General features: G+C 36.1%; 1 protein-coding gene across 4 annotated transcripts in view; it reads right to left on the bottom strand.

Annotated features, from left to right (window-relative positions):
* LOC134751021 (transcription factor AP-2-epsilon) overlaps window positions 1–20,518 on the bottom strand; it is an 81,298-nt gene that overhangs the window by 2,479 nt on the left and 58,301 nt on the right. For all 4 annotated transcript variants that reach the window (XM_063686344.1, XM_063686343.1, XM_063686345.1 and 1 more), the window contains 4 exons: window positions 20,007–20,117; window positions 19,205–19,259; window positions 15,371–15,554; window positions 245–363 (listed from right to left, as the gene is read on the bottom strand). In XM_063686344.1, coding sequence (XP_063542414.1) covers window positions 245–363; window positions 15,371–15,554; window positions 19,205–19,259; window positions 20,007–20,117 — 469 coding nt within the window. The remainder of the gene's footprint in view (window positions 1–244; window positions 364–15,370; window positions 15,555–19,204; window positions 19,260–20,006; window positions 20,118–20,518) is intronic.

Genomic DNA, 20,518 nt, shown 5'->3' with positions numbered 1-20,518 from the left:
CAAATTGATAGAACAAAAGACATCAACGGGCTTCTTTTTCATTAAAACGCCCGTTGATGTCTTTTGTTCTATCCTTTTGCTTTGTCCTCTAAATACTCTAATATAGATAATTCTCTAAAAGCATTTCGTTTTGAAGTCATTATAGTTGAATCGGGAGCCCATAGAGAAAAGTATGCCATTATAGTTTGGTGTACGAAGTCTTAACGAGTAGATAAAATACTATATAAATTGTTGATGTATGCACCTTCGACTAGGCTAGTGAGGAGAGTGACGTTGGCAGCTTTCCGCCGCCCCGCCGGCAGGTTCAGTCCAATCTTTTCCAGTTTCTCCCGCAGTAGGCGGCCGCCATTTTTGCTCTTCGCTCTGTAACAAAAAGAGGAAAAATTCAATCAGAAAACTAGAAAAACGGAAATGTTTTTTAATTAATTTTATACACGCAAGAATTTTATACACAACTAGCGACTCGCCCCGGCTTCGCACGGGTGCAATGCTGATGTATTATACATATAAACCTTCCTCTTGAATCACTCTATCTATTAAAAAAACTGCATCAAAATCCGTTGCGTAGTTTTAAAGATCTAAGCAATGTATGCAAGGGACAGACATCCATCCAGACAGCAGGAAGCGACTTTGTTTTATACTATGTAGTGAAGTGTAATGTCTTGAACAGCTCGCTTTTTAGCGATAATACCGCATGTTGTTTGCTTTAATCTATAATCAGTTTTTTTATAAATACCTATATATACCTAGTTACAATTTTTTGAGGTTTGCAATAACTAGTGTCCGCCTGAAATCGGATTTTTTTCTGAAAACGAAACCGAAGGTATTGCTCTAGTTTATTGCGCCATATTGGGTTCAATTATTTGCACTTCTGCAGTACGGGTGTCAACCTCATTTGACAGCAAAAAAGCGGTAATTTTAAAAATATGTTTAATGTCAGAGCCATCTACCGAAACATTATGATATTTTTTTCTTTGCACCTATATTAATCCCAATGCATAATGTGACCGCTATTACCAAGATACAAGGTCTCGTTTTGATTTAAAAAAATATTGAATATGAACATATCTTCGATTAACTATAGTTGACACCCGTACTGCAGCGGTGTTGCCTTACTGGCAACTCTGGTTGACACCCGTAGGTAAAGGGTTAAATTTCATCCTCAAAAGGTGAAAATGTTAAAAATGCCAATTTTCAATAATTTTTAGGGTTCCGTACCAAAAGGGTAACAACGGGACCCTATTACTAAGACTCCGCTGTCCGTCCGTCTGTCACCAGGCTGTATCTCATGAACCGTGATAGCTAGACAGTTGAAAATTTCATAGATGATGTATTTCTGTTGCCGCTATAACAACAAATACTAAAAACCGAATAAAATAAATATTTAAGTGAAATGAAACAAACGTGATTTTTTTGCCGTTTTTTGCGTAATGGTACGGAACCCTTCTTGCGCGAGTTCCGACTCGCACTTGGCCTTTTTGTACTTAATATGTCGTGTGGTGTGACCGGAAAATCACCAATTGTAACCAGTATCAACCTTTAACCTTTTCAACCTTATAAAAGCTATATTTAATAGACAAAGAAACTGTTAGATGGCGCGAAATTGTTTCGACACCAAATATTTTGACATGACCGTTAACGAACTATTCAAAGAGTAAGTATTCATTTTATATGAAGACCTGGGCAATCGTTTTATATGTATTATTAAGTCGCTTGACCGCAAAGTTGCCGCAAATTAATTAAATGTATGTGTTCAGAACTTCAGATATGTAGATCTTAAAACTTCATATTAAAATTATTAAATAGTACTAGTATTTTTTACTCTAAGTTACCTAGCTAAAGAAAATTATTCATATAAAATCATATGCCAGTGTATAAATCAATTCCTGTATGATTTATGAGATATTTTTAAAACAAAATGTCAAATTAGCAGGCCACTTACTCAAACCCATTCGAAGCCGTTGACCCCACGCGCGGCAAAAACAAAAAAAGTAAAAAATGACGTTAGTCAAACTTTTGACAGGTCGTGTGTAGTATCGCTACTGGCCGGCAGATGGAGCTACCGATAATCTATCAATTACCGCCAAATGTACTTACTTGATTGACGCATAGAAAGTTATTCGAAACCGTTCCGATTTACGTAGCTAAAATAAAGTAACGTGTCGCTTATGTCGATGGGTTGAGGTTTAAAATAGTGTATGTTTTTGTTTTAAACACGCAAAGTTAATTTTGTCGGTATGTATGTCGGATGTTGTTACTCCGAAACTGGCTACCAGTATTAACCGCCGGAATATAAAGGCTCGTTAACGAAATTGTTTTCAATAAATTTCTTTGATGAAGTTTCCAAATAAGCGAGCGAGGAATGCGACTCGTAGATTATGATTGATTGAAATTAAAGTGTATTTCGAACATTTTTAGGTTATCATGTAATAAAAATGATTTAATATATTTTATGTATGTTTTTTGATATGGGTGATGGTTCATTACTTATGTTATTAGTTTATTACCTATACCGGGTGTGGCCTGTAACCAGTGTTGGCCGATACGTTAATGCAATTAACCATTACCGTCCGTTACGGTTTACGGTTCAATTTGTACTGGTAAATGGTTAATTGCAATTAACGGACGGCCAACACTGCCTGTATAACACGAGCAAAGATTTAAACTGTACTCCTCAAACTGACCAACGACTCAGCAACTTTTAAAAATAAGTTGTATTTCGATTTTTAGCACACTTTAAAGTTTATTCCAAGACACAATGTATTGCAAATTTTGTTATATATGAAGCGTGACAAGCAACGTCAATAACACTGATGACGGCGTACATTGAAGATAATATTTAATTTGTACGAAAAAGACTTCATAATTTTAATTTTTTTTTAACAAAAGTGTCAGTCATCGTTTGAGGAGTATAGGTAATCTTTGTTTAAATTATTTGCTCGTGTTACAGGCCCCACCCGGTATGAGGGCACGTCTGAAAGTATTCCGCAACTTAGAAGCAACAATCTAATTACAGATTTGATCGTTGCGAAAAACTACCAAAAAGGTTTCGAAATTTTACCATGTGGAAATTTTGCAATTTTGGAAAGGTTACGACGACAGCTCAGGGTGCCTAGCCAACGTGCTAATCGTTTACGCACCGTAGCGTAGCGTAGTCATCTCTCTCTATCACTCTTGCATATTAGTGGGACAAGGACATTTGCGTTTCGTTTGCTACGGAGCGTTAACGATTAGCACGTTGGCTACGCACCATATACTTCGAATTAAACTTCAAAATTACGTTTAAAAAAAAAAAGATGCAATTGTGTATCGCTTACTGTCATATTTAACAGTTATTTACTAAATTCGGACACGCAAACCAAATGCATATTCCATTAGTTTTATTTGGTTTTATCAAATGGATCCTATTATCCATTTCTGGTCTCATCATCAGATCAGCTTTTTTCCGATTATTTATTTATTTTATACTTTATTGCACAAAAGAAAAACTTAGTGTGCAAAAGGCGAACTTAATACCATGAGGTATTCTCTATCAGTCAACCTTAAGCCAAGCTACAGTCAAGCTTTAGCTTTATATGTAAGGATTTAGCAGACACTAATAAACTCCTCTGGAGTTGCAGGCGTACATAGGCTACGGAGACTGCTTAACATTAGGGCCGTATGCTTGTTTGCCACCAACATAGTATTAAAAAAAGTTTGCTTATCACCATTAAAAGTTAAATAAAAGCTTTTTTCTACTCGTCGACTGTAATGGTTGAATTAAGATTTCGTATACCAAACTGTAATTGGGTACATTTCATGTATGGGCTCCCAACTCAAATATAATATTCATAAGCCAACGCTGTAGTCAATTATAATGAATTTGACCAATCACATGGCGCCGCGGTCCAGTGGAAAAGACTGGTGTCGGAAATGACGCGCGAAATATCATGAGTAATATTCATATATAATATGCACGCGTTGATGTCTTTTGTACTACTGAGATACTTACCTAATTTTCTTTAATTATTTAGGTTTTAAAGTAGAAAAAGAATTATTTTAGATGACTCGTAGGAAAAGTATTGTATACAATAGTGATATAATCAAGCTTTTCAATCTCGTACCTTCAGCAAAACACTGTACTCGACTGAAAAGCTCTCTATTATATCACGATTGTATAAAATGCTATAAAATGACACTGGCGAAATTACTGGGCGATTTTTTGCTTTACGTTACTCGGTCGTTCACACATTCAAAGCGTATAATGATAATCTCGTTGCTCGGTCAATGAGTAAGATATTCCGATCAAAAGATACCAAACACCGCAATTAGAGAAAACACCGTTACATCCAATCGTTATTATTTTCACACGTCCGCTTAGCTAGCGACAAAAGATCCAACCGTCCGCGACTAACGAGCCAAACAATGAATTTGAATTTAGAATCAATGGAAAACTAAATCGGATGAATCGACAGATCACAGACTAATGGCCAGTACGTATCGATTCAAGCGGCTGATTTAAAGATTAATATTGACTCTAGTCCGAATGCGATTATTAAAAAAAAATCGAATCGCGTTCCGTTTTTGAAAAGCTGTGGAAGCTTTTTAGGGTTCCGTAGTCAACTAGGAACGCTTATAGTTTCGCCATGTCCGTCTGTCTGTCTGTCCGAGGCTTTGCTCCGTGCTAGAAAGCTGAAATTTGGTATGGTTATATAAATGAAGGCCTGGTGAAGGTCGCGGGAATTCGGTGGATGCGAGCGGCACAGGATCGGTCGGAGTGGCGAGCCTTGGGGGAGGCCTATGTCCAGCAGTGGACGTCTATCGGCTGACATGATGATGATGATATAAATGAACCAATCAAAAAAGTAAAATAAAATCTAAAGAAATGGGTAGTGTGGGATATCGTAGGATAGGTCTTTCAAAATGAATAAGGATCTCTAACAAGAATTTTTTGTAGTGATTATTTTCGGAAATAATCGCTCCGATAAAGAAAAATGTGTCGCCCCCTCTAACTTTTAGCCATGGGCCAAAAATATGAAAAAAATCGTAAAACAAAAGCTTAATAAATACTTTCAATGAAAACTATAGCGAATATAATTACTAATAGCCCTTTTAACTTTTTCTGACACAATGGTAACTACGGAACTCTACACTGAGCATGGCCCGACGTGGTCTTGGCCAATTTTTTTATTTTAGGCGCGTACGTCTGATATCTGTTTAAGTTCAATTAATTTGAAAAGTTATACGTGAAATAGTATAAGTAACTTATATTGTGTGGCTTAGAATCCATTAATAATCCACGATTGATTAAATCGAAATGGCGTGACTACTTACGAGACATTGTGTTGCGTTTCGAAATAATGGCTGTGGTACTGTAATGTTTCGACGGCGGTTTTTAAGGGACATTTCGAGTGGGTTCTTTATGTGTGTTGGTTGGTTGGTAGATAGCAAAGATAGATATAACTTCGTAATAGATGTATACAGTCTAAGGAAAAAATGTGCCTCGAAAATCAAGAAAATTTGATTCTCGTTCAGAGGGCGCTACTAGTTTTGGCCTACTGTCGTATAAATGGCGTTGACGGTTTCGTTTGTTATTTAACAATTTTAACGCATATCAGTGAAAGAACATGGGTCAAAATCATAAAAATAATTAATGCAAACAAAAAAAAATCATTTATCTATGTTTAAATACATTTTATCGTATTTTTATAAATCTTCATTTTTAGTTTTAAAGTGTGTCGACAGATGGCAGTGAATTTACCGGGGTTACAAAATTTACTATGACAGTACCGCTCTAGTATAAGTTACTCTATGGTAGATAGTAATATAAATTAAGTATCAGCATATAAGGTGTATTATTTGTATTGATAAGACATGGATACGACTAATACAAAGTGGCCCCGTAGTAGGCCATAAGTCTAGGAAATCCATAGACTCCATAGTATCTTTATGGCAAATTATCAACTAATAGCCATACTACCCGAGGCTATACATATATATAGTTTGTCAAAGGACTGGCTCATTTCAAACATAGACAGAGATAATCATACTATCTTTGTCTTACACTAGTACTAGCACCCAAAAGAAAAGGATGAGTATAGTTTTTTTTGTTCTTATTTACTGACAATTTGGTTTGACCAACTACTGTTTATAAATTATTTAAGTAGATCATTAATTTTCGGACCCTCAAAGTGAACACATCGACCACGCGTAATTACAATTAGCGTTATCGGTGAGACGGTCAAGTGAAAGTTTGTTTACGGCACATATTTCGAAGTTCTTTAATTGTTATCAATTACATCATTATGAAAGTTGTAAACAAAGATGTGTATTATTATTAATTTGTATTAATAGAATTGTATTTATTTAATAATATCAAATGGCTTGGGGTCTACGTGATCCCTTAATGTTACCAAGTTATTAACTACTACGAGTATTCACTGTAGTTTTTAAAAGTACGGGGCCACATGGGGCCAATGACTTCGTATACGTCATATTGCCCATAAAGCATATTTATGGGATCATTGTATTTTGCTCGCCGGGTCGTGCCGTACTAAAGGTTATAAGCCCTCTACGAATTTCGTAGCACCTGCTACGAAATTTAGTTGTATTTTTACCAATCTTGAATTATACTTTCTAACGATTTTCTGGTACTTTTTCACTGCACGTTTTCGAGGATGCACATATTTGATTTGTGGTGCGCTAACGATGGTTCATATTCATATATTAACAGGGCACGCAATATTCTTCAAATACTCTTGCGACAGCTACCAGAAGAGGCTGAAAACGTTAATGTTAGCAATCTACATAATCACCTTATTAGTTAAGTAGAAGTTTATCAACATTTTGGAAGAAAGAGGTTACAGTTATTGCTAAATATAATGAGTGGTTAAATAGTGTAGAAGCCGTAGACTTATATATAGGTACGATCTCGTCAACAGCAAGTGTTTTAGTGTTAGATAATAATAAAATGTGCCAATAATTTGAAATTAGGGCGAGCGAAGAAGGACTTTGGTTCGTGCAGTAAGTCAATAACCGAACCAAGCGCGGAAGATTAAGCTGCTCTTTCACAAATGGATAAATCTGCCGTAAACTCTTTAGTTGATATTTTAACCGACAATATTCGGAGTGAGGTGAACAAGGATGAAGTTTTATCTTCGTTAATTGAGACAAAATTAATAAAACATCAATATCAATTGATACAAAAGTTTATTTATAGTAAAAATAATCTAGTGTTACCATCAAATGCTAAAACATTGCAAGAAAAATAACGATGCTACCCCGAAGAAGCAATAATCACTGTGAATGCAAAATCGGCGGAAGTGGAATTACAAAATACGGCACGCAGGTTTTTTGAAAATTCTGCTGTTTCAGCTGAGATAACTGGCATTAAAAAAGAATTTATTCATAAATGTGGTACAATTTTAGAGTGTATTAATTCTGGGTATAAAATAAATTATGCGTTAGAAACAGCCAAGCAACTTATAGAAGAAAATTAATGGTACTTGTTGGCACGTGGGTGGAGATCGAAGGTACGGTAAGTAAGGTAGGTAAATTAATTCATAAAGTCCTAATTCATGGAGTTAAATTGACCATGCGATATTATCGATAGGAGAGCTTTCAAAAAAAGTTGCCGAGTTCACATTTAAAAATATTAAGCAGTTCAGGCTTAATAATACTCGGAAGATGTCACGCACCAAGACGAATACGGATCTCTTAAATCGTCTCCTAGTAAACTAGCTTGGACCCTATGATTACGGGCCCTAGGAAACTACTAAACAAGAAAAAACAATCGTTGTTACAATGTGTACTTAGTTTACTAGATGTTTAAAATACATTTTAGAATAATTTTAAGTATCAGTTGGTCTAAGTTAGTTTTTTAAGGTGACGGAGACGTAATGTGAAATATTTTGCGTTGCATAATTTGTTCGATATTAGAATCTTTGTAAGTATATAAGTTTTAATTTTAAATATAGATTTCTTACATTATAAATGATATTAAAAGTTGGTTTTATTGTATTATTGAAGAATACGTTGTAATATATTTATTGTATTTTTATAGGACTTTAAAAATGTATGTATTTATTTCGCATATTTTTTTGTTATCAGTTTGATTTTTTAAAATGGTAAAATATACAAAGTAAAACTTTTTATTACTGTTTTTATGAGACCTTGAAACAACAAAGACCAACAAACAAAGTATCATAGATATGATACTTTCGGAGAAATTGATTTTTGACACTTTCTCCATACAAGCCGAACCACCGTGCAATACGCCCATGCCCTAAAATAGGTTGTTTAAGAGCTAGTTAGCCAAGCCAAAGCTTTATATATTTTAAACATTCGCATTCGCTTTTATTCTTGCTTATAGATAATCTTTCTATGTCTATTTAGGTAGGTGGTACCTCAGTAGTTTCAGAAATAAAACCTGATACGTTTTTAAAAACTTGATCCAAAAAACAAAGATAATGACATAAGATTTACGTACGTCAAAATGCGATGTACAAATTGCCTACACCTCGATAAAAATATCGCTTTCCGTACAAAAACGAGCTTTAGTGCGATTGGCGCTTACAACTTGAACGTCACTTTTTACTAGAATATCGTTACAATAATAGCGTAAGTGCCAAGCGCACTAAAGACCCTTTCACATGACATACAGAAATAGGCAAATTACGCTTGAATGACATTATCTATCCGGTCGATTAAATAATTCATGCAGTATCTTATAATAGCCGTAATTACAAATTAAAAACCGTTTCACACAATAAATAACTGTCTCCGGTCGGTTTTTAAAAGTGAATTTCGAACGCGCTCGTAATTGCCCTCATTACGCGGCGATTGTCAAAACGGAGATATTTTTCGCTTTAAAATGCATCTATTTTGTTGCAGCGTTTTTACTGAACAGGACTAAAATAATTGCTTTTAACATGGGACTAATATTAATCGTTATCAGAAACGCTTCTTTACTTTTCATTTATAAATATATGGACGAATATCTGAAGTATAACAAAAAAGCTTAGATTAGGAACTAGGTGTTTTGGAGAGAATTCTAATTTAATATCATAAAATGATTTAGTATGTGAATGGGACCTTAAATATTGTCTTTATTTATTATTAACATATTTACATCTCTCCCGTCTCTATCCCATTAACCCCATTGTCTGGCAACATCGCGTAAATGGCGGCAAAATATCAACTGTCGTTTGTATTCTGACATTGCATATATATAATAATCTACATTCTCGTAATTATACCTAGACATATTTAATAAAAGCAACGATATATTTAAAGTGAGAAAATGTCACATGTCACCTAATTTACACGTTAAGAGAGCAATTTTCATGTTAATCTTGAAATATCGAGTACCCGATGACCTATTCAAGTTTGATGTAATGCATATGTAAAGTACAATTGTAAATGCATTGTAGTGACAGTAATGAAACTAATAAATAATGATAATGATAACTGCTCCAACTCCAACTATTTATGTTGGAGTTGGAGCAGTTATCATTAAACAGTTATTTGCCAATTTACGTGACCAGTGGACACCTTTAATTTAATTAATAATCTCTTACCATCTATAAGTTTGTTTGATCAAGCGTCTTAATAGATTCAGTAGAGATAATATGAAAGTTTTTTTAATCATAAAATTTAAATGTTGTTAAATTTTACACGCAAGTAAAACATAAAATCTAATTTTATAATGCAATGCCAATAAACTTTGAATTATGGCTGGTATAGAAAGGATCTCTTATGGCAGAATTGTTGCAAAAGTGACCGCTTTCAGCTTTAAATAATAGTTCCTAATCTCTCCGGTGGGCGCTAGTTAGGCTCTGGGACCATATAATGATATAAGGCAACAAATAACCCGACCAAATTACGTAGGTTGTTTTTGGTAGTATTTCGGTGTATGGTGGCGCCGCCTAATTACTGTTTTTTGATGGACACTTTTCATACATAGAGATTTGGCTCTGATTTGGATAGTCTCCATGCCTTGAATACTGTAGTTATGTCATATAGTTGTCGCCCGCAAGATTACCATAAAAAATATCGCATTGTTAAACTTATCACTGTCTTGTCATGCCGGTGTTGCCACACTAAAGTGACTAACGAGGCCGATTCGTGATTTTCGTGACCGAGGAGTGTAATCTAGGTTTTTAATTAAGATAAGTTGGTGAGTTATTGATTATGACTATTATGAGTTGTCATACTAATGACAGTGACTATTTAGCTGACCATCGGTGTACCTATAGCCTTACCACGACTGCCTTATCGGTGTCAAACTGACATATTAGCCAACGTCTGCGTAGGTTACGTTTCTATACATCTCGCTCGCACTAAGATGTCAGTAAGAGCGAGATGCATAGAAGGTAAGTTAAGCTCACGCTAGTGAATATATGTCAGTGTCTAATTCGTGGTAAGGCTACTCATCTTGTAGCAGCTGAGCAGAGTTTACATATTGCCAATTAAAGTGTGGTATGCTACATAATAACCAGAAAAAAATTTTTGGGACTATGTTGTCGCACTATATCGGCTATTATCTAATGTCTATTTATCATCGTTTCGATACTACCTAGGTAAATTTTGCTAGGTAAAAAAAAAACAAAGAAAAAAGTTGCTATTTCCCGACATTCCGGTTATCCTTATGGAAGTGACAAATATAACTGGCCGTAACGTAAATAATAGTCACTATCTCACTATTGGCAATTATTTCACGGACGTTCAATCATCATGTCACGTCAGTTACCGTCGCCCGTCTTTGCCCGCGCGACAGTCTTTCAATTAATGTGCCCTATTAACTAAATGAGCTCTTTTTAATGTGTGAAGTATTTTGGCTCATTATTTTTCTCCAATAATTGCTTAGTTTATTACAAGTACTGATCCTTAAGTGTTAATTATTTTTAGCAATAAATTTTGTATGGTGTTTATGAGGTGAGTTGCAAATTGCAAAGCGGCTTGTCAGCTCCGTTGACATTTAATAAGATACCTACTTTATATTATATCATACAATGTAGTTAACATAGAGTCCATCTGACCTTTTACTGTGTTCTGGCACATCTTACTCATAGAAGACATCCGGTCAGCTAAAAAAAATATTACAGAAAAGGGACTTGGCGTTTACGTTATTCTTGATTGCTGATATATAGCAAATGCGGTGTTTCAAGACGTAAACACCATGTCGTAATGTTCCTTTTCCCTAGGTAAGATACACAGTAGGTCCTATAGGTAGTAGGTAGTAGGTCCGCGCTTTAGATTGGCCAGTAAAAGTAGGACTTCCAATAACACATACTTGTTACAATTTACGGGTTTAATTGAACTTGGGAAGAGCTATAATAACCAGTTATGAATATGTTTAAACACGACCCAGATCCAACCGCGAATAAAAAGCATCTAATAGCAGACGAAGCACTGGCCGCAAACCGAGTTGACCGAGCTACACAGTGTTGCTAGTGCAAAAAAAGTTTATCGACAGCATGTCGCTCATGGACATGCGATGCGATACATTTATCATCGCCGAGGTATCTATCATCATCAAGTCAAACTTGTCGAGTTGTCGCACAGCGACTCAACATAATTTAGAGCTTAATTTGAACCGTGGCATTTAATGAATAGAAACTTTGTTTTATACTATTAGGTGATGAGGGAGATAAAATCATAAACAACTACATATATATTGTACTATTGTTTCCTATATACTATATTACTTTTTGGACAAACCCTTATATTACAATAGGTAGCAATTAATCGCTTAAAATAATCTTGATTTGATACATGTTGATTAAATATACTTAACTCTTAAATTTTAGGATATTAATTTATGTTCTGTAAGAAAACTATGTACATATATTGACTTTTGACGCAATAGTTTTGTAGTATTTTATTTTAAGTTTGGCTTACTTTTTAGGGTTCCTGGCTCTGATTAATGTAGAATTCAAAATTTTCTGAAATTTTGCTCTGACTATGTCGTAATCGCATATTTACTAATAGTCGAAAGTTAACTCCAATAGAATTACCTAAAGCTAATACCGCTAAAATTATCGCTTGCGCGCCTCTATAGGTAGTTCCCCAGCTTTATTATACTTAAACAAGAGGCTTGGTAGCGGCGGCTTATACGTAAAAAATATTTAAAATGAATTATTACATTATGCATGAAGTTAACTGAAATATTATCTAGCGTTTATCGTAGACATTATAATAATGGCCCTACGTCAGGTGCGTATTGTTTTTATGGTTTGTATGTAGATTTATGGAAAGATGTTATTTAGACGTTTTCTATAAAAAACCGGCCAAGTGCGAGTCGGACTAGCGCACGAAGGGTTCCGTACCATTACGAAAAAAAACAGCAAAAAAATCACGTTTGTTGTATTGGAGCCCCATTTAAATATTTATATTATTCTGTTTTTAGTATTTGTTGTTATAGCGGCAACAGAAATACATCATCTGTGAAAATTTCAACTGTCTAGCTATCACGGTTCATGAGATACAGCCTGGTGACAGACGAACAGACGGACAGCGGAGTCTTAGTAATAGGGTCCCGTTTTTACCCTTTGGGTACGGAACCCTAAAAAAATAGCGAATCTACTTTGTACGTCGGTATTAAGTGCGATTTATTATTGGATGTTCATGTCATTATTCGTCTTATCGAAACGGCATATATATGCCGCTAGGTTTCTTTGATAACAATACATAAAAGCAGCTTTACCTAGCCACGGAAAAAACCGCAATATAAAACTAGCATTCGCGTATATAGCACATACATGTGTGCATGTGCATGTTGTGTGTGTGTGTAGCGCGTACATGTCGTATTTTGGCCTTGACTTAAGGTTACCTTTAAGAACACCTAAAAATTAAGACTTAATTGTAATGCATCTGACTTGAAGACCACTCAAGTCAATCTAAGTTGGGAAATAATATTTTTAAGGTCCTAGTTAACAAACGTACCTACTAAATCTCTTTGTATCTTTATGACTTTAAAGAACAGACACAGACATTCAGATCATAATTAGGTGTTACGAGTACCTATGTTTAGACTCCATCTTATAGCCTTGATTTAAATAAAATTAACGTCTTAATTATAGTCAGGTTTGATGAGTAGGTATGCGACGTTAAGTGTTTATTTGTAATTTATCAGACCGTTTGAGTGCGATATTCCAGTTCGTTTTTAGGGTTCCGTACCTAAAGAGTAAAAAGTATCACTAAGACTCCGCTATCAGTCTGTCCGTCTGTCTGTCACCAGGCTGTATCTCATGAACCGTAATAGCTAGACAGTTGAAATTTTCACAGATGATGTATTTCTGTTGCCGCTATAACAACAAATACTAAAAACAGAATAATATAAATATTTAAATGGGGCTCCCATACACCAAACGTGATTTTTTTTGCTGTTAATTCCGTAATGGTACGGAACCCTTCGTGCGCGAGTCCGACTCGCACTTGGCCGGTTTTTTTATTACGCACAGTATTGAGCAGAACATTAGGTACCTATTGTTGTAGATTTACAATAACAATATGTAGGTAGTCTTAATCTTAGATATTATCATATGTGGGTAGCTCCAATAAATCAGTGTTTGACCAAGCATCTTGTCTTTCACTACATGGTGGCAGCGGTAAATTAATTAAAAAGCGTAATCGCTGCGATAAGTGTAAAAAGTCGTAGTTAAATAACCGTGTGTGTCAGTGTGTCAGTTGTGTATAAAATGGAACACGCTCGTCCTCCGCCAGAATTAAATGTCGAGGGCTGCGCGGCGGCGCGCGCCGACGCATGGAAAAAATGGTGGAAGCAATTCTCGGTGTTTCTAAAGTCATCGGGAGTGAGCAAGGAGACGAAGGATGTGCAAGCGAGCTTGCTGGTCAACCTCATCGGGCCGGAAGGATATGAGATTTTTTCAACTTTCACATATCAGAAGAATGAAAGTGCCGAGGATATCGATTGTGTTAAGGGGAAGTTCGACCAGCATTTCGGTACAAAGGTCAACATTACAATGGCACGATTTAAGTTTTTTACACGGGCCCAGAATGCAGGTGAAACAATCAATCAATATGTGACGGCGCTAAAAGTGCTCAGTCAAGTATGCGAATTCGCTACTTTAGAGGACGGGCTTATACGGGATCGAGTCGTCTGTGGTATTTCTAGTAACGTAGTGAGGGATCGCCTACTTAGAGCGGACGGATTGACGCTCGCTAAGGCGGTGCAGATATGCGAGGCGCATGAAATGTCTACAGAAGAGGGTCGGCAGATCGAGCGGGTACAGGCTTCGACGTCATCAGCGGTCCAGGTGGACGCGGTCGGGCGCGCTCGCGGGGCGCGCGGGCGCCACGGTCGCGGCCGGACGGGCGCGCGCGGCCAGCGATGTGAGCGCTGCGGCGGCTTCTTCTGCGACCAGGCGGCCAACTGTCCGGCGGTCAACGCGGCGTGCTATGTATGTGACGCGCGCGGACACTACGCCAGAGTGTGCCCTAAGTGGGCTAAAGGTGATCGTGTGGACTATATGTCGATTGCGGAGGATGACTATTACACCGAAACATTATTGTTTTTTATAAGTGGAATAGATATGTTTAAAATAAGTAGTTAAGAATAGCTCTAGTTAGTATGTAGTTAAACTATAATGCCGCTGCGGAATTTACATCAGTAAATTAAGTTTTTGTTGACTTATTTTTCTTATGTAAAAAATAAATAAAATAGAATAGATTAAGGAGAATTGTAGTAGGTAAAGATTAAAGTTAAAGTGGAGATTAGAGATACATGTTATAGCTTTATGCACTTGTTAGTTAGTAAGGCATTTATAATTCTTCAAACAAAACTTTGCTATGAGGGGAAAGATGTTGTAGATTTACAATAACAATATGTAGGTAGTCTTAATCTTAGATATTATCATATGTGGGTAGCTCCAATAAATCAGTGTTTAACCAAGCATCTTGTTTTTCACTACACCTATATTTGTCTATGATAATGAATTCCCCGGGTATCAATAAAATAGGGTATCTGACTACAAGTCAAATCAGTTTCTTTTTTTGAACTGTCAAAACGATTTTGCTACTATGGAATTTATATGAAACACTAGCACGTGACGTAATCAAATTACCTACTCTTTATAGTTTTGTACGGGTCTTAAAATAGAAATTGTGTTTTAAAAATAACTGCTGTCTACGTTTCTCTATTAATCTTCTGCTGCTTTATTTCATGCATGGTGTAAAATAAATTATTTCAAATACGGTCTACCCTATTGTAGAGCTAGACCAAGCTAAATGGCAGCGATTTTGATAGCACTACACTGCGCAAGTATTATTAAAACACTTGAAGTTTTACGTTTCCGTGTACAGAGTAGAACATCATCGTGGATAGTCGCAGTTGCCCAACCAAAACTTGTATCAAGTGTACTGTACTTACCGGCGTAGAACTCCGCCGAGCAACGATGCATTGAGGCATTCTGGGGGTGACAACCGACGTTGCACCTCCCCCACTGTCACTTTGTACTTGCTAGTTGAGGACAGTAGTGACAACCGTCCCGGTACTGAGCAGAACACGTCGTTGGGAGCACACGAGCCGCCGAGGCCGTCGCGCCCTTTTATCGCTGCGGCAAAGATAAGATAGTAGTAGAAGCGAAGGATTCTATAATTGAATCCTGAGCGTAGCGAGGGATTCTAACATAGAATCATGAGCGTAGTGAGGGATTTAAATGATAACGCCCAAGATGGAAATAATTTTGCTACCATGTGACACATACTGTTTTTCACATCACCTATGAGGAAATTATTGTTCTAAAATAATAACTACCTAAAAAAATAGTATGCAAAAAACAAAAAAAGTCGTGTCCTAACAGAAAAGTGCCACTTTGATCCCTCCTAGCAGGGAAGAAAAGTGCCACTGATCCCTCCTAGCGGGGAAGAATAAGCCCTTTTTCGAATAGGTGATGTGAAAAAGAACATGATAAAGCGTAAAGGAAAGAGTATGTTCGGTATGTTGTTAGGCTTTCCTTTCGCTTTTTAAACTAGCGGAAACTCGGGGGACAAAGTAAAACCTACCTACATAACTAACTAAATGTTGCTAGCTAGAGTTGCTTGGTCTGCTTGGTCGTCATAAAATATGCTAAAGTAGTAATAGGTAAAACTAGTTAATGAGATATTGTAAAAAAGTTTTATCTGCCATACTGAGGTACAACACACTATTATTACAAATAAATAGCATTGATAGTTAAACAAAACATCGCTACAATTTTAAACGAACCTACTTACTTCAAATAATGATCCAGCTACTCCGATACATGTTCTAAGAACTGCATATCATTCAGTGTACCCCAAATCGGCGGACCCCATCTACCAGCGCCTATTACTGCTACAATACAAATACAGCTAATAAATGCGTATCTCGCACAAAAAATACGGGTGATTACAAATTTCTGAGCACCGTGTTCTACAATGGCACTCCCCGCGTCCGCCACGCCCCAAACATGAACACAGCGTGAACCATTCACATTGTACGAGGGGCGTTCAATAAATTCTCGGTATGTGAATGAAAACAAACAAATACGATAAGTTTAATATTTTTATTTTTCAATATACTCCCCCCCTATGTTGATACACTTAAAAGATCGATCTATTATTTTTTTTAATCCCTCATAAAAATAATTTTTATCTTTGGTGTCAAAATGCTCCTCCACTGCCGCCTTCAACGCTTCATCGTCAGAAAATCGATTTCCACGCAGATCCTTTTTAAGATTGGGGAACAAAAAGAAGTCACTGGGGGCTAAGTCCGGACTATACGGTGGGTGAGTAATAGTTTCAAACCCAGATTCAAGAATAGCCGCCTTGGCAATATGAGCAGTATGCACAGGGGCGTTGTCATGCAGAAGCAGAACACCTTTGGTTAATTTTCCTGGCCTCTTGTCTTTGATTGCACCCCTTAATTGACGTAGAATATTAGCGTAGTACTGTCCTGTGATATTTACACTCTTTTGTTTGTAATCGATCAGTAATATTCCTTCACAATCCCAAAATATTGTGGCCATGACCTTGCCAGCTGAAGGGATGACCTTGAACTTCTTGGGATGAGCTGTACCCTTAACGTGCCACTGCATGGACTCCTGTTTACTTTCTGGGTCATAATAATGAACCCAGGTTTCATCTCCAGTAACTATCTTTTGCAGCACCTCATCAGGATTTTCACCGCACAGGTCAATAAAATCGGAACAACAAGCTACTCGCATATCTTTCTGAACCGGTGTCAGCATTCGCGGAACCCATCTCGCACTTACTTTTGACATATTAAGATGGTAATGGATAATATCATGTATGGTACCAACAGAAAGACCGGTTATTTGAGCTATTGATTTTACCTTCACTCGGCCGTCTTCCAATATAAGTTTTTCCACTTTGATAATATTTTCTTGTGAAGTAGCTACTACAGGCCGGCCTGGTCTAGGATCATCTTCAATACTCTCTCTCCCACGTTTAAATTCACTTGACCACTTTTGAATGGTAGATAAAGAAGGAGCAGACTCACGGTAAACACAATCCATTTCTTCTTTTATAGTTTTTTGATTTTTACCCTGATTGGTCAAGAATTTTATTACGGCTCGATGCTCTAATTTAATTAACATTGTTAAATCGCTCATGGTGCTCACGTTTGTTCGGCAATTGCAGAAAAACGAGAACATATCGGTTTGAATTTTACTTTTTTTTTTAAAGTCTATGAATGACTCTTAGTGGCCAGTAACAAAAGAAATACTCAAAAAGGTTGTAAGATATCAATATCGAGAATTTATTGAACGCCCCTCGTAATATTTCTTTATGGCAACCCTAATACAATAAACATTAGTATGTCATTAACTCTGCACCATACTGGCTCTTAACACCCTGCCATTTGAAAAAGAAAAAAAAACAGCCAATTAGCTACTACGAGTTTTGAAATTGGAATGCAACTTCAAATTTGGTAGTGTAATTAAAAATACTAGGGTATCGAGTTTTTACGAGTATCGATTCCAAATTCGAATGCTCTATTCAAATATAGATTGATTGATCGATAGTTTTATTTTGTCGATATCGATTCATTGGCCCGTTGCGTGAGATGAGATGGGCCTTTTTTTACAATCTATTTAGAAAAGTTGATACACCTATCCGATAAGTGCGGTATGAGGCCTAATTACAGTTTTATCTTTAAGAGGTCATCTTTGAGCGGGTAACAATGAAATATTTGATAAGTTAATAATATATATTTATTTTATCGACGCACGTGCAATTTGAATAATTTCAGTAAGGTTAGTAAAACATTGTACAATAAATTAAGCCCACATGTTTCTTTTCGGTACCCGACCTTGAATAGCTTACGTAAGTATCTCATAATAAATCTTGCAAAAATGTATTTTTCGATTAATATGATTTTTCTCTCCAAACTCCTATTAATTTTTATTTTTTTCGCAAAAAAATTTAAAATTATAATTTATGTTTCATACATCTCCCGTTTAAAAAATACGCGTTTTCCTTGCGTTTTTACGGTTCGTCCGGAAGCTTTGTTGTGGGTACCTTTTCCACAAAATTTGGTCTCCAATATCGAATGACGTGAAGAAATATGAAATATCAATTTACATATATATGTAGCCTTTTGTCTCAAATACCGATGAATCGACAACATCGTCATGGAAGAGCACGGGTAATTTAGCCGCTAATTACTTTTACTAATGCAACATTACTTTTTTTTAGAAATAGGCCTCTTTCGACTAACGGGTGACGTGCAGTCAAAATATTGATAGATAATTGCTAGGCACTTATGGGTATTATAGCTTGATATCAATAATTTTAATCAAACAACTGACAACTCTCTAATGAGGTACACTTTCTCCCTGTGTTCTAATTGAGAAGTAAAAAGATGAAAAAGGAATTACAGCTTGTTTGGACAAATGCACACAAAGTGACCCGTTTCATTGCTCTTGTGTTTGTAAAAAATGTGGCTTTCCGGCACAAAACGGCCCTTATGCTTCAAGTAAATAAGGACGTTTCCATCTGAAATTCCAACAATAATTCTGATATAATCTTCCAGATGCACCCTTCTCTAATGGAAAGCCACAAATACTTTGAACTTTATTATACTTATAGATAAGGACTTTTTTTATAGTAAGTCATTTATTGGTATTGAATTTGATATAAGCTACAAGTTTTATTATTCACACTGCGTATTGCAGTTATTGATCCTGGCTATATTATAATAATAATTTAAAAAAAAACTTACTTTTTAATAAAGGTAGATCAGTCATGAACCCTGTAGTATCATCCATGCCAGCATTCTGGAAAAAAAAACTAAGTTATCTATGTTTATTTCGATATGATTGGCATATTAAGAAAACATTGGAGGGAAAAATATATGGACGAAATTCCAGCATTCCAACTACGGGTCGACTTAATTTGCTTTATTAAATTCCTAGGGAATTGGCGGACATATTCATTCGTTGTTGACTGGGGGTGATCGTTTTATGGGTTTATTATAAACCAATATAATGTAATTTAGATAAATGTTATCTACTAAAATATGAAGACACAATTTCAATATTCAGAATATTCCACAATATTTACACGTGCAGGTATATCTGCATGGGAAGTATGTAATCTGACTTCAAAATGAAGAATAACATCGTAAGGAAATCGGGTATCTGTAAAAGACGTAGTTTTTAGTCTAGGTTGAAAACTTAATCGTAAAAAAATATTGCTTGAGCTAAATCTTATGATTTAGTAACCTAATAGATTTACTGAATTAAAAATCCGTAATCATACTCAAAGCGCCGCTCGCTCGTGAAAGAGTTGAAACCGCTGTGCTAGTTTGAACTGACCGGCGCCTCCTCGGAGTGCAGCGCGATCTCATGCAGCTCCCTTACACCGTACTCGCTGTGCCCTTACAGTTAAACATTCCTTGTTTGAACTGACCGGCGCCTCCACTGACTACAGCGCGTGATGCACTATGATGCCTGTATGCTCGTGCGCCGTAGTTGCTATGCCCCAAACACAGCCCCAACTGTTAAACATAAGTTTGAACTGACCGGCGCCTCCTCGGAGTGCAGTGCGTGGTGAAGTGCGATCTCATGCTGCTCCCTCGCTCCGTAGTCAGCGCGCCGCTCGCCACCGCCGTAGCCGAAACCACTGTGCCCCAACTGTTGTAAAAAAAAAACAAATATAAAAATAAGCCCCCGTTTTTTTTTTCAATTGATCACAATAATGTTAAATCAATCATTATATCAATGGTAATTGTGTTTTGTGTTTAATATATCATAAATCATAAATAAGCATTTACCGGGATTCGATCCTAAAACTATAGGATGAGCCAGTCTTCAAAATGAAAAGTACAATAAAAAAACAAGTTGCTAATCCGATAACAAAACAACTGATATAGGTAATTATGTAAGTAAGTAAGTAAGTAAATATTCTTTATTGCATCAAAATTAAATTAATTAAATTAAATTAACACTATATATTATTTATTTGTATTTTTAATTAAATTAAAATTAAATTAAATAAATAGCATTTATTAGTTTTGAATACAATAACATTGTTT

The sequence above is a fragment of the Cydia strobilella genome, chromosome 21 (assembly GCF_947568885.1).
Source record: "Cydia strobilella chromosome 21, ilCydStro3.1, whole genome shotgun sequence".
NCBI lineage: Eukaryota > Metazoa > Arthropoda > Insecta > Lepidoptera > Tortricidae > Cydia > Cydia strobilella.
The sequence above is the reverse complement of the archived record's forward strand: the minus strand, read 5'-3'. Positions and strand labels throughout refer to the sequence as shown.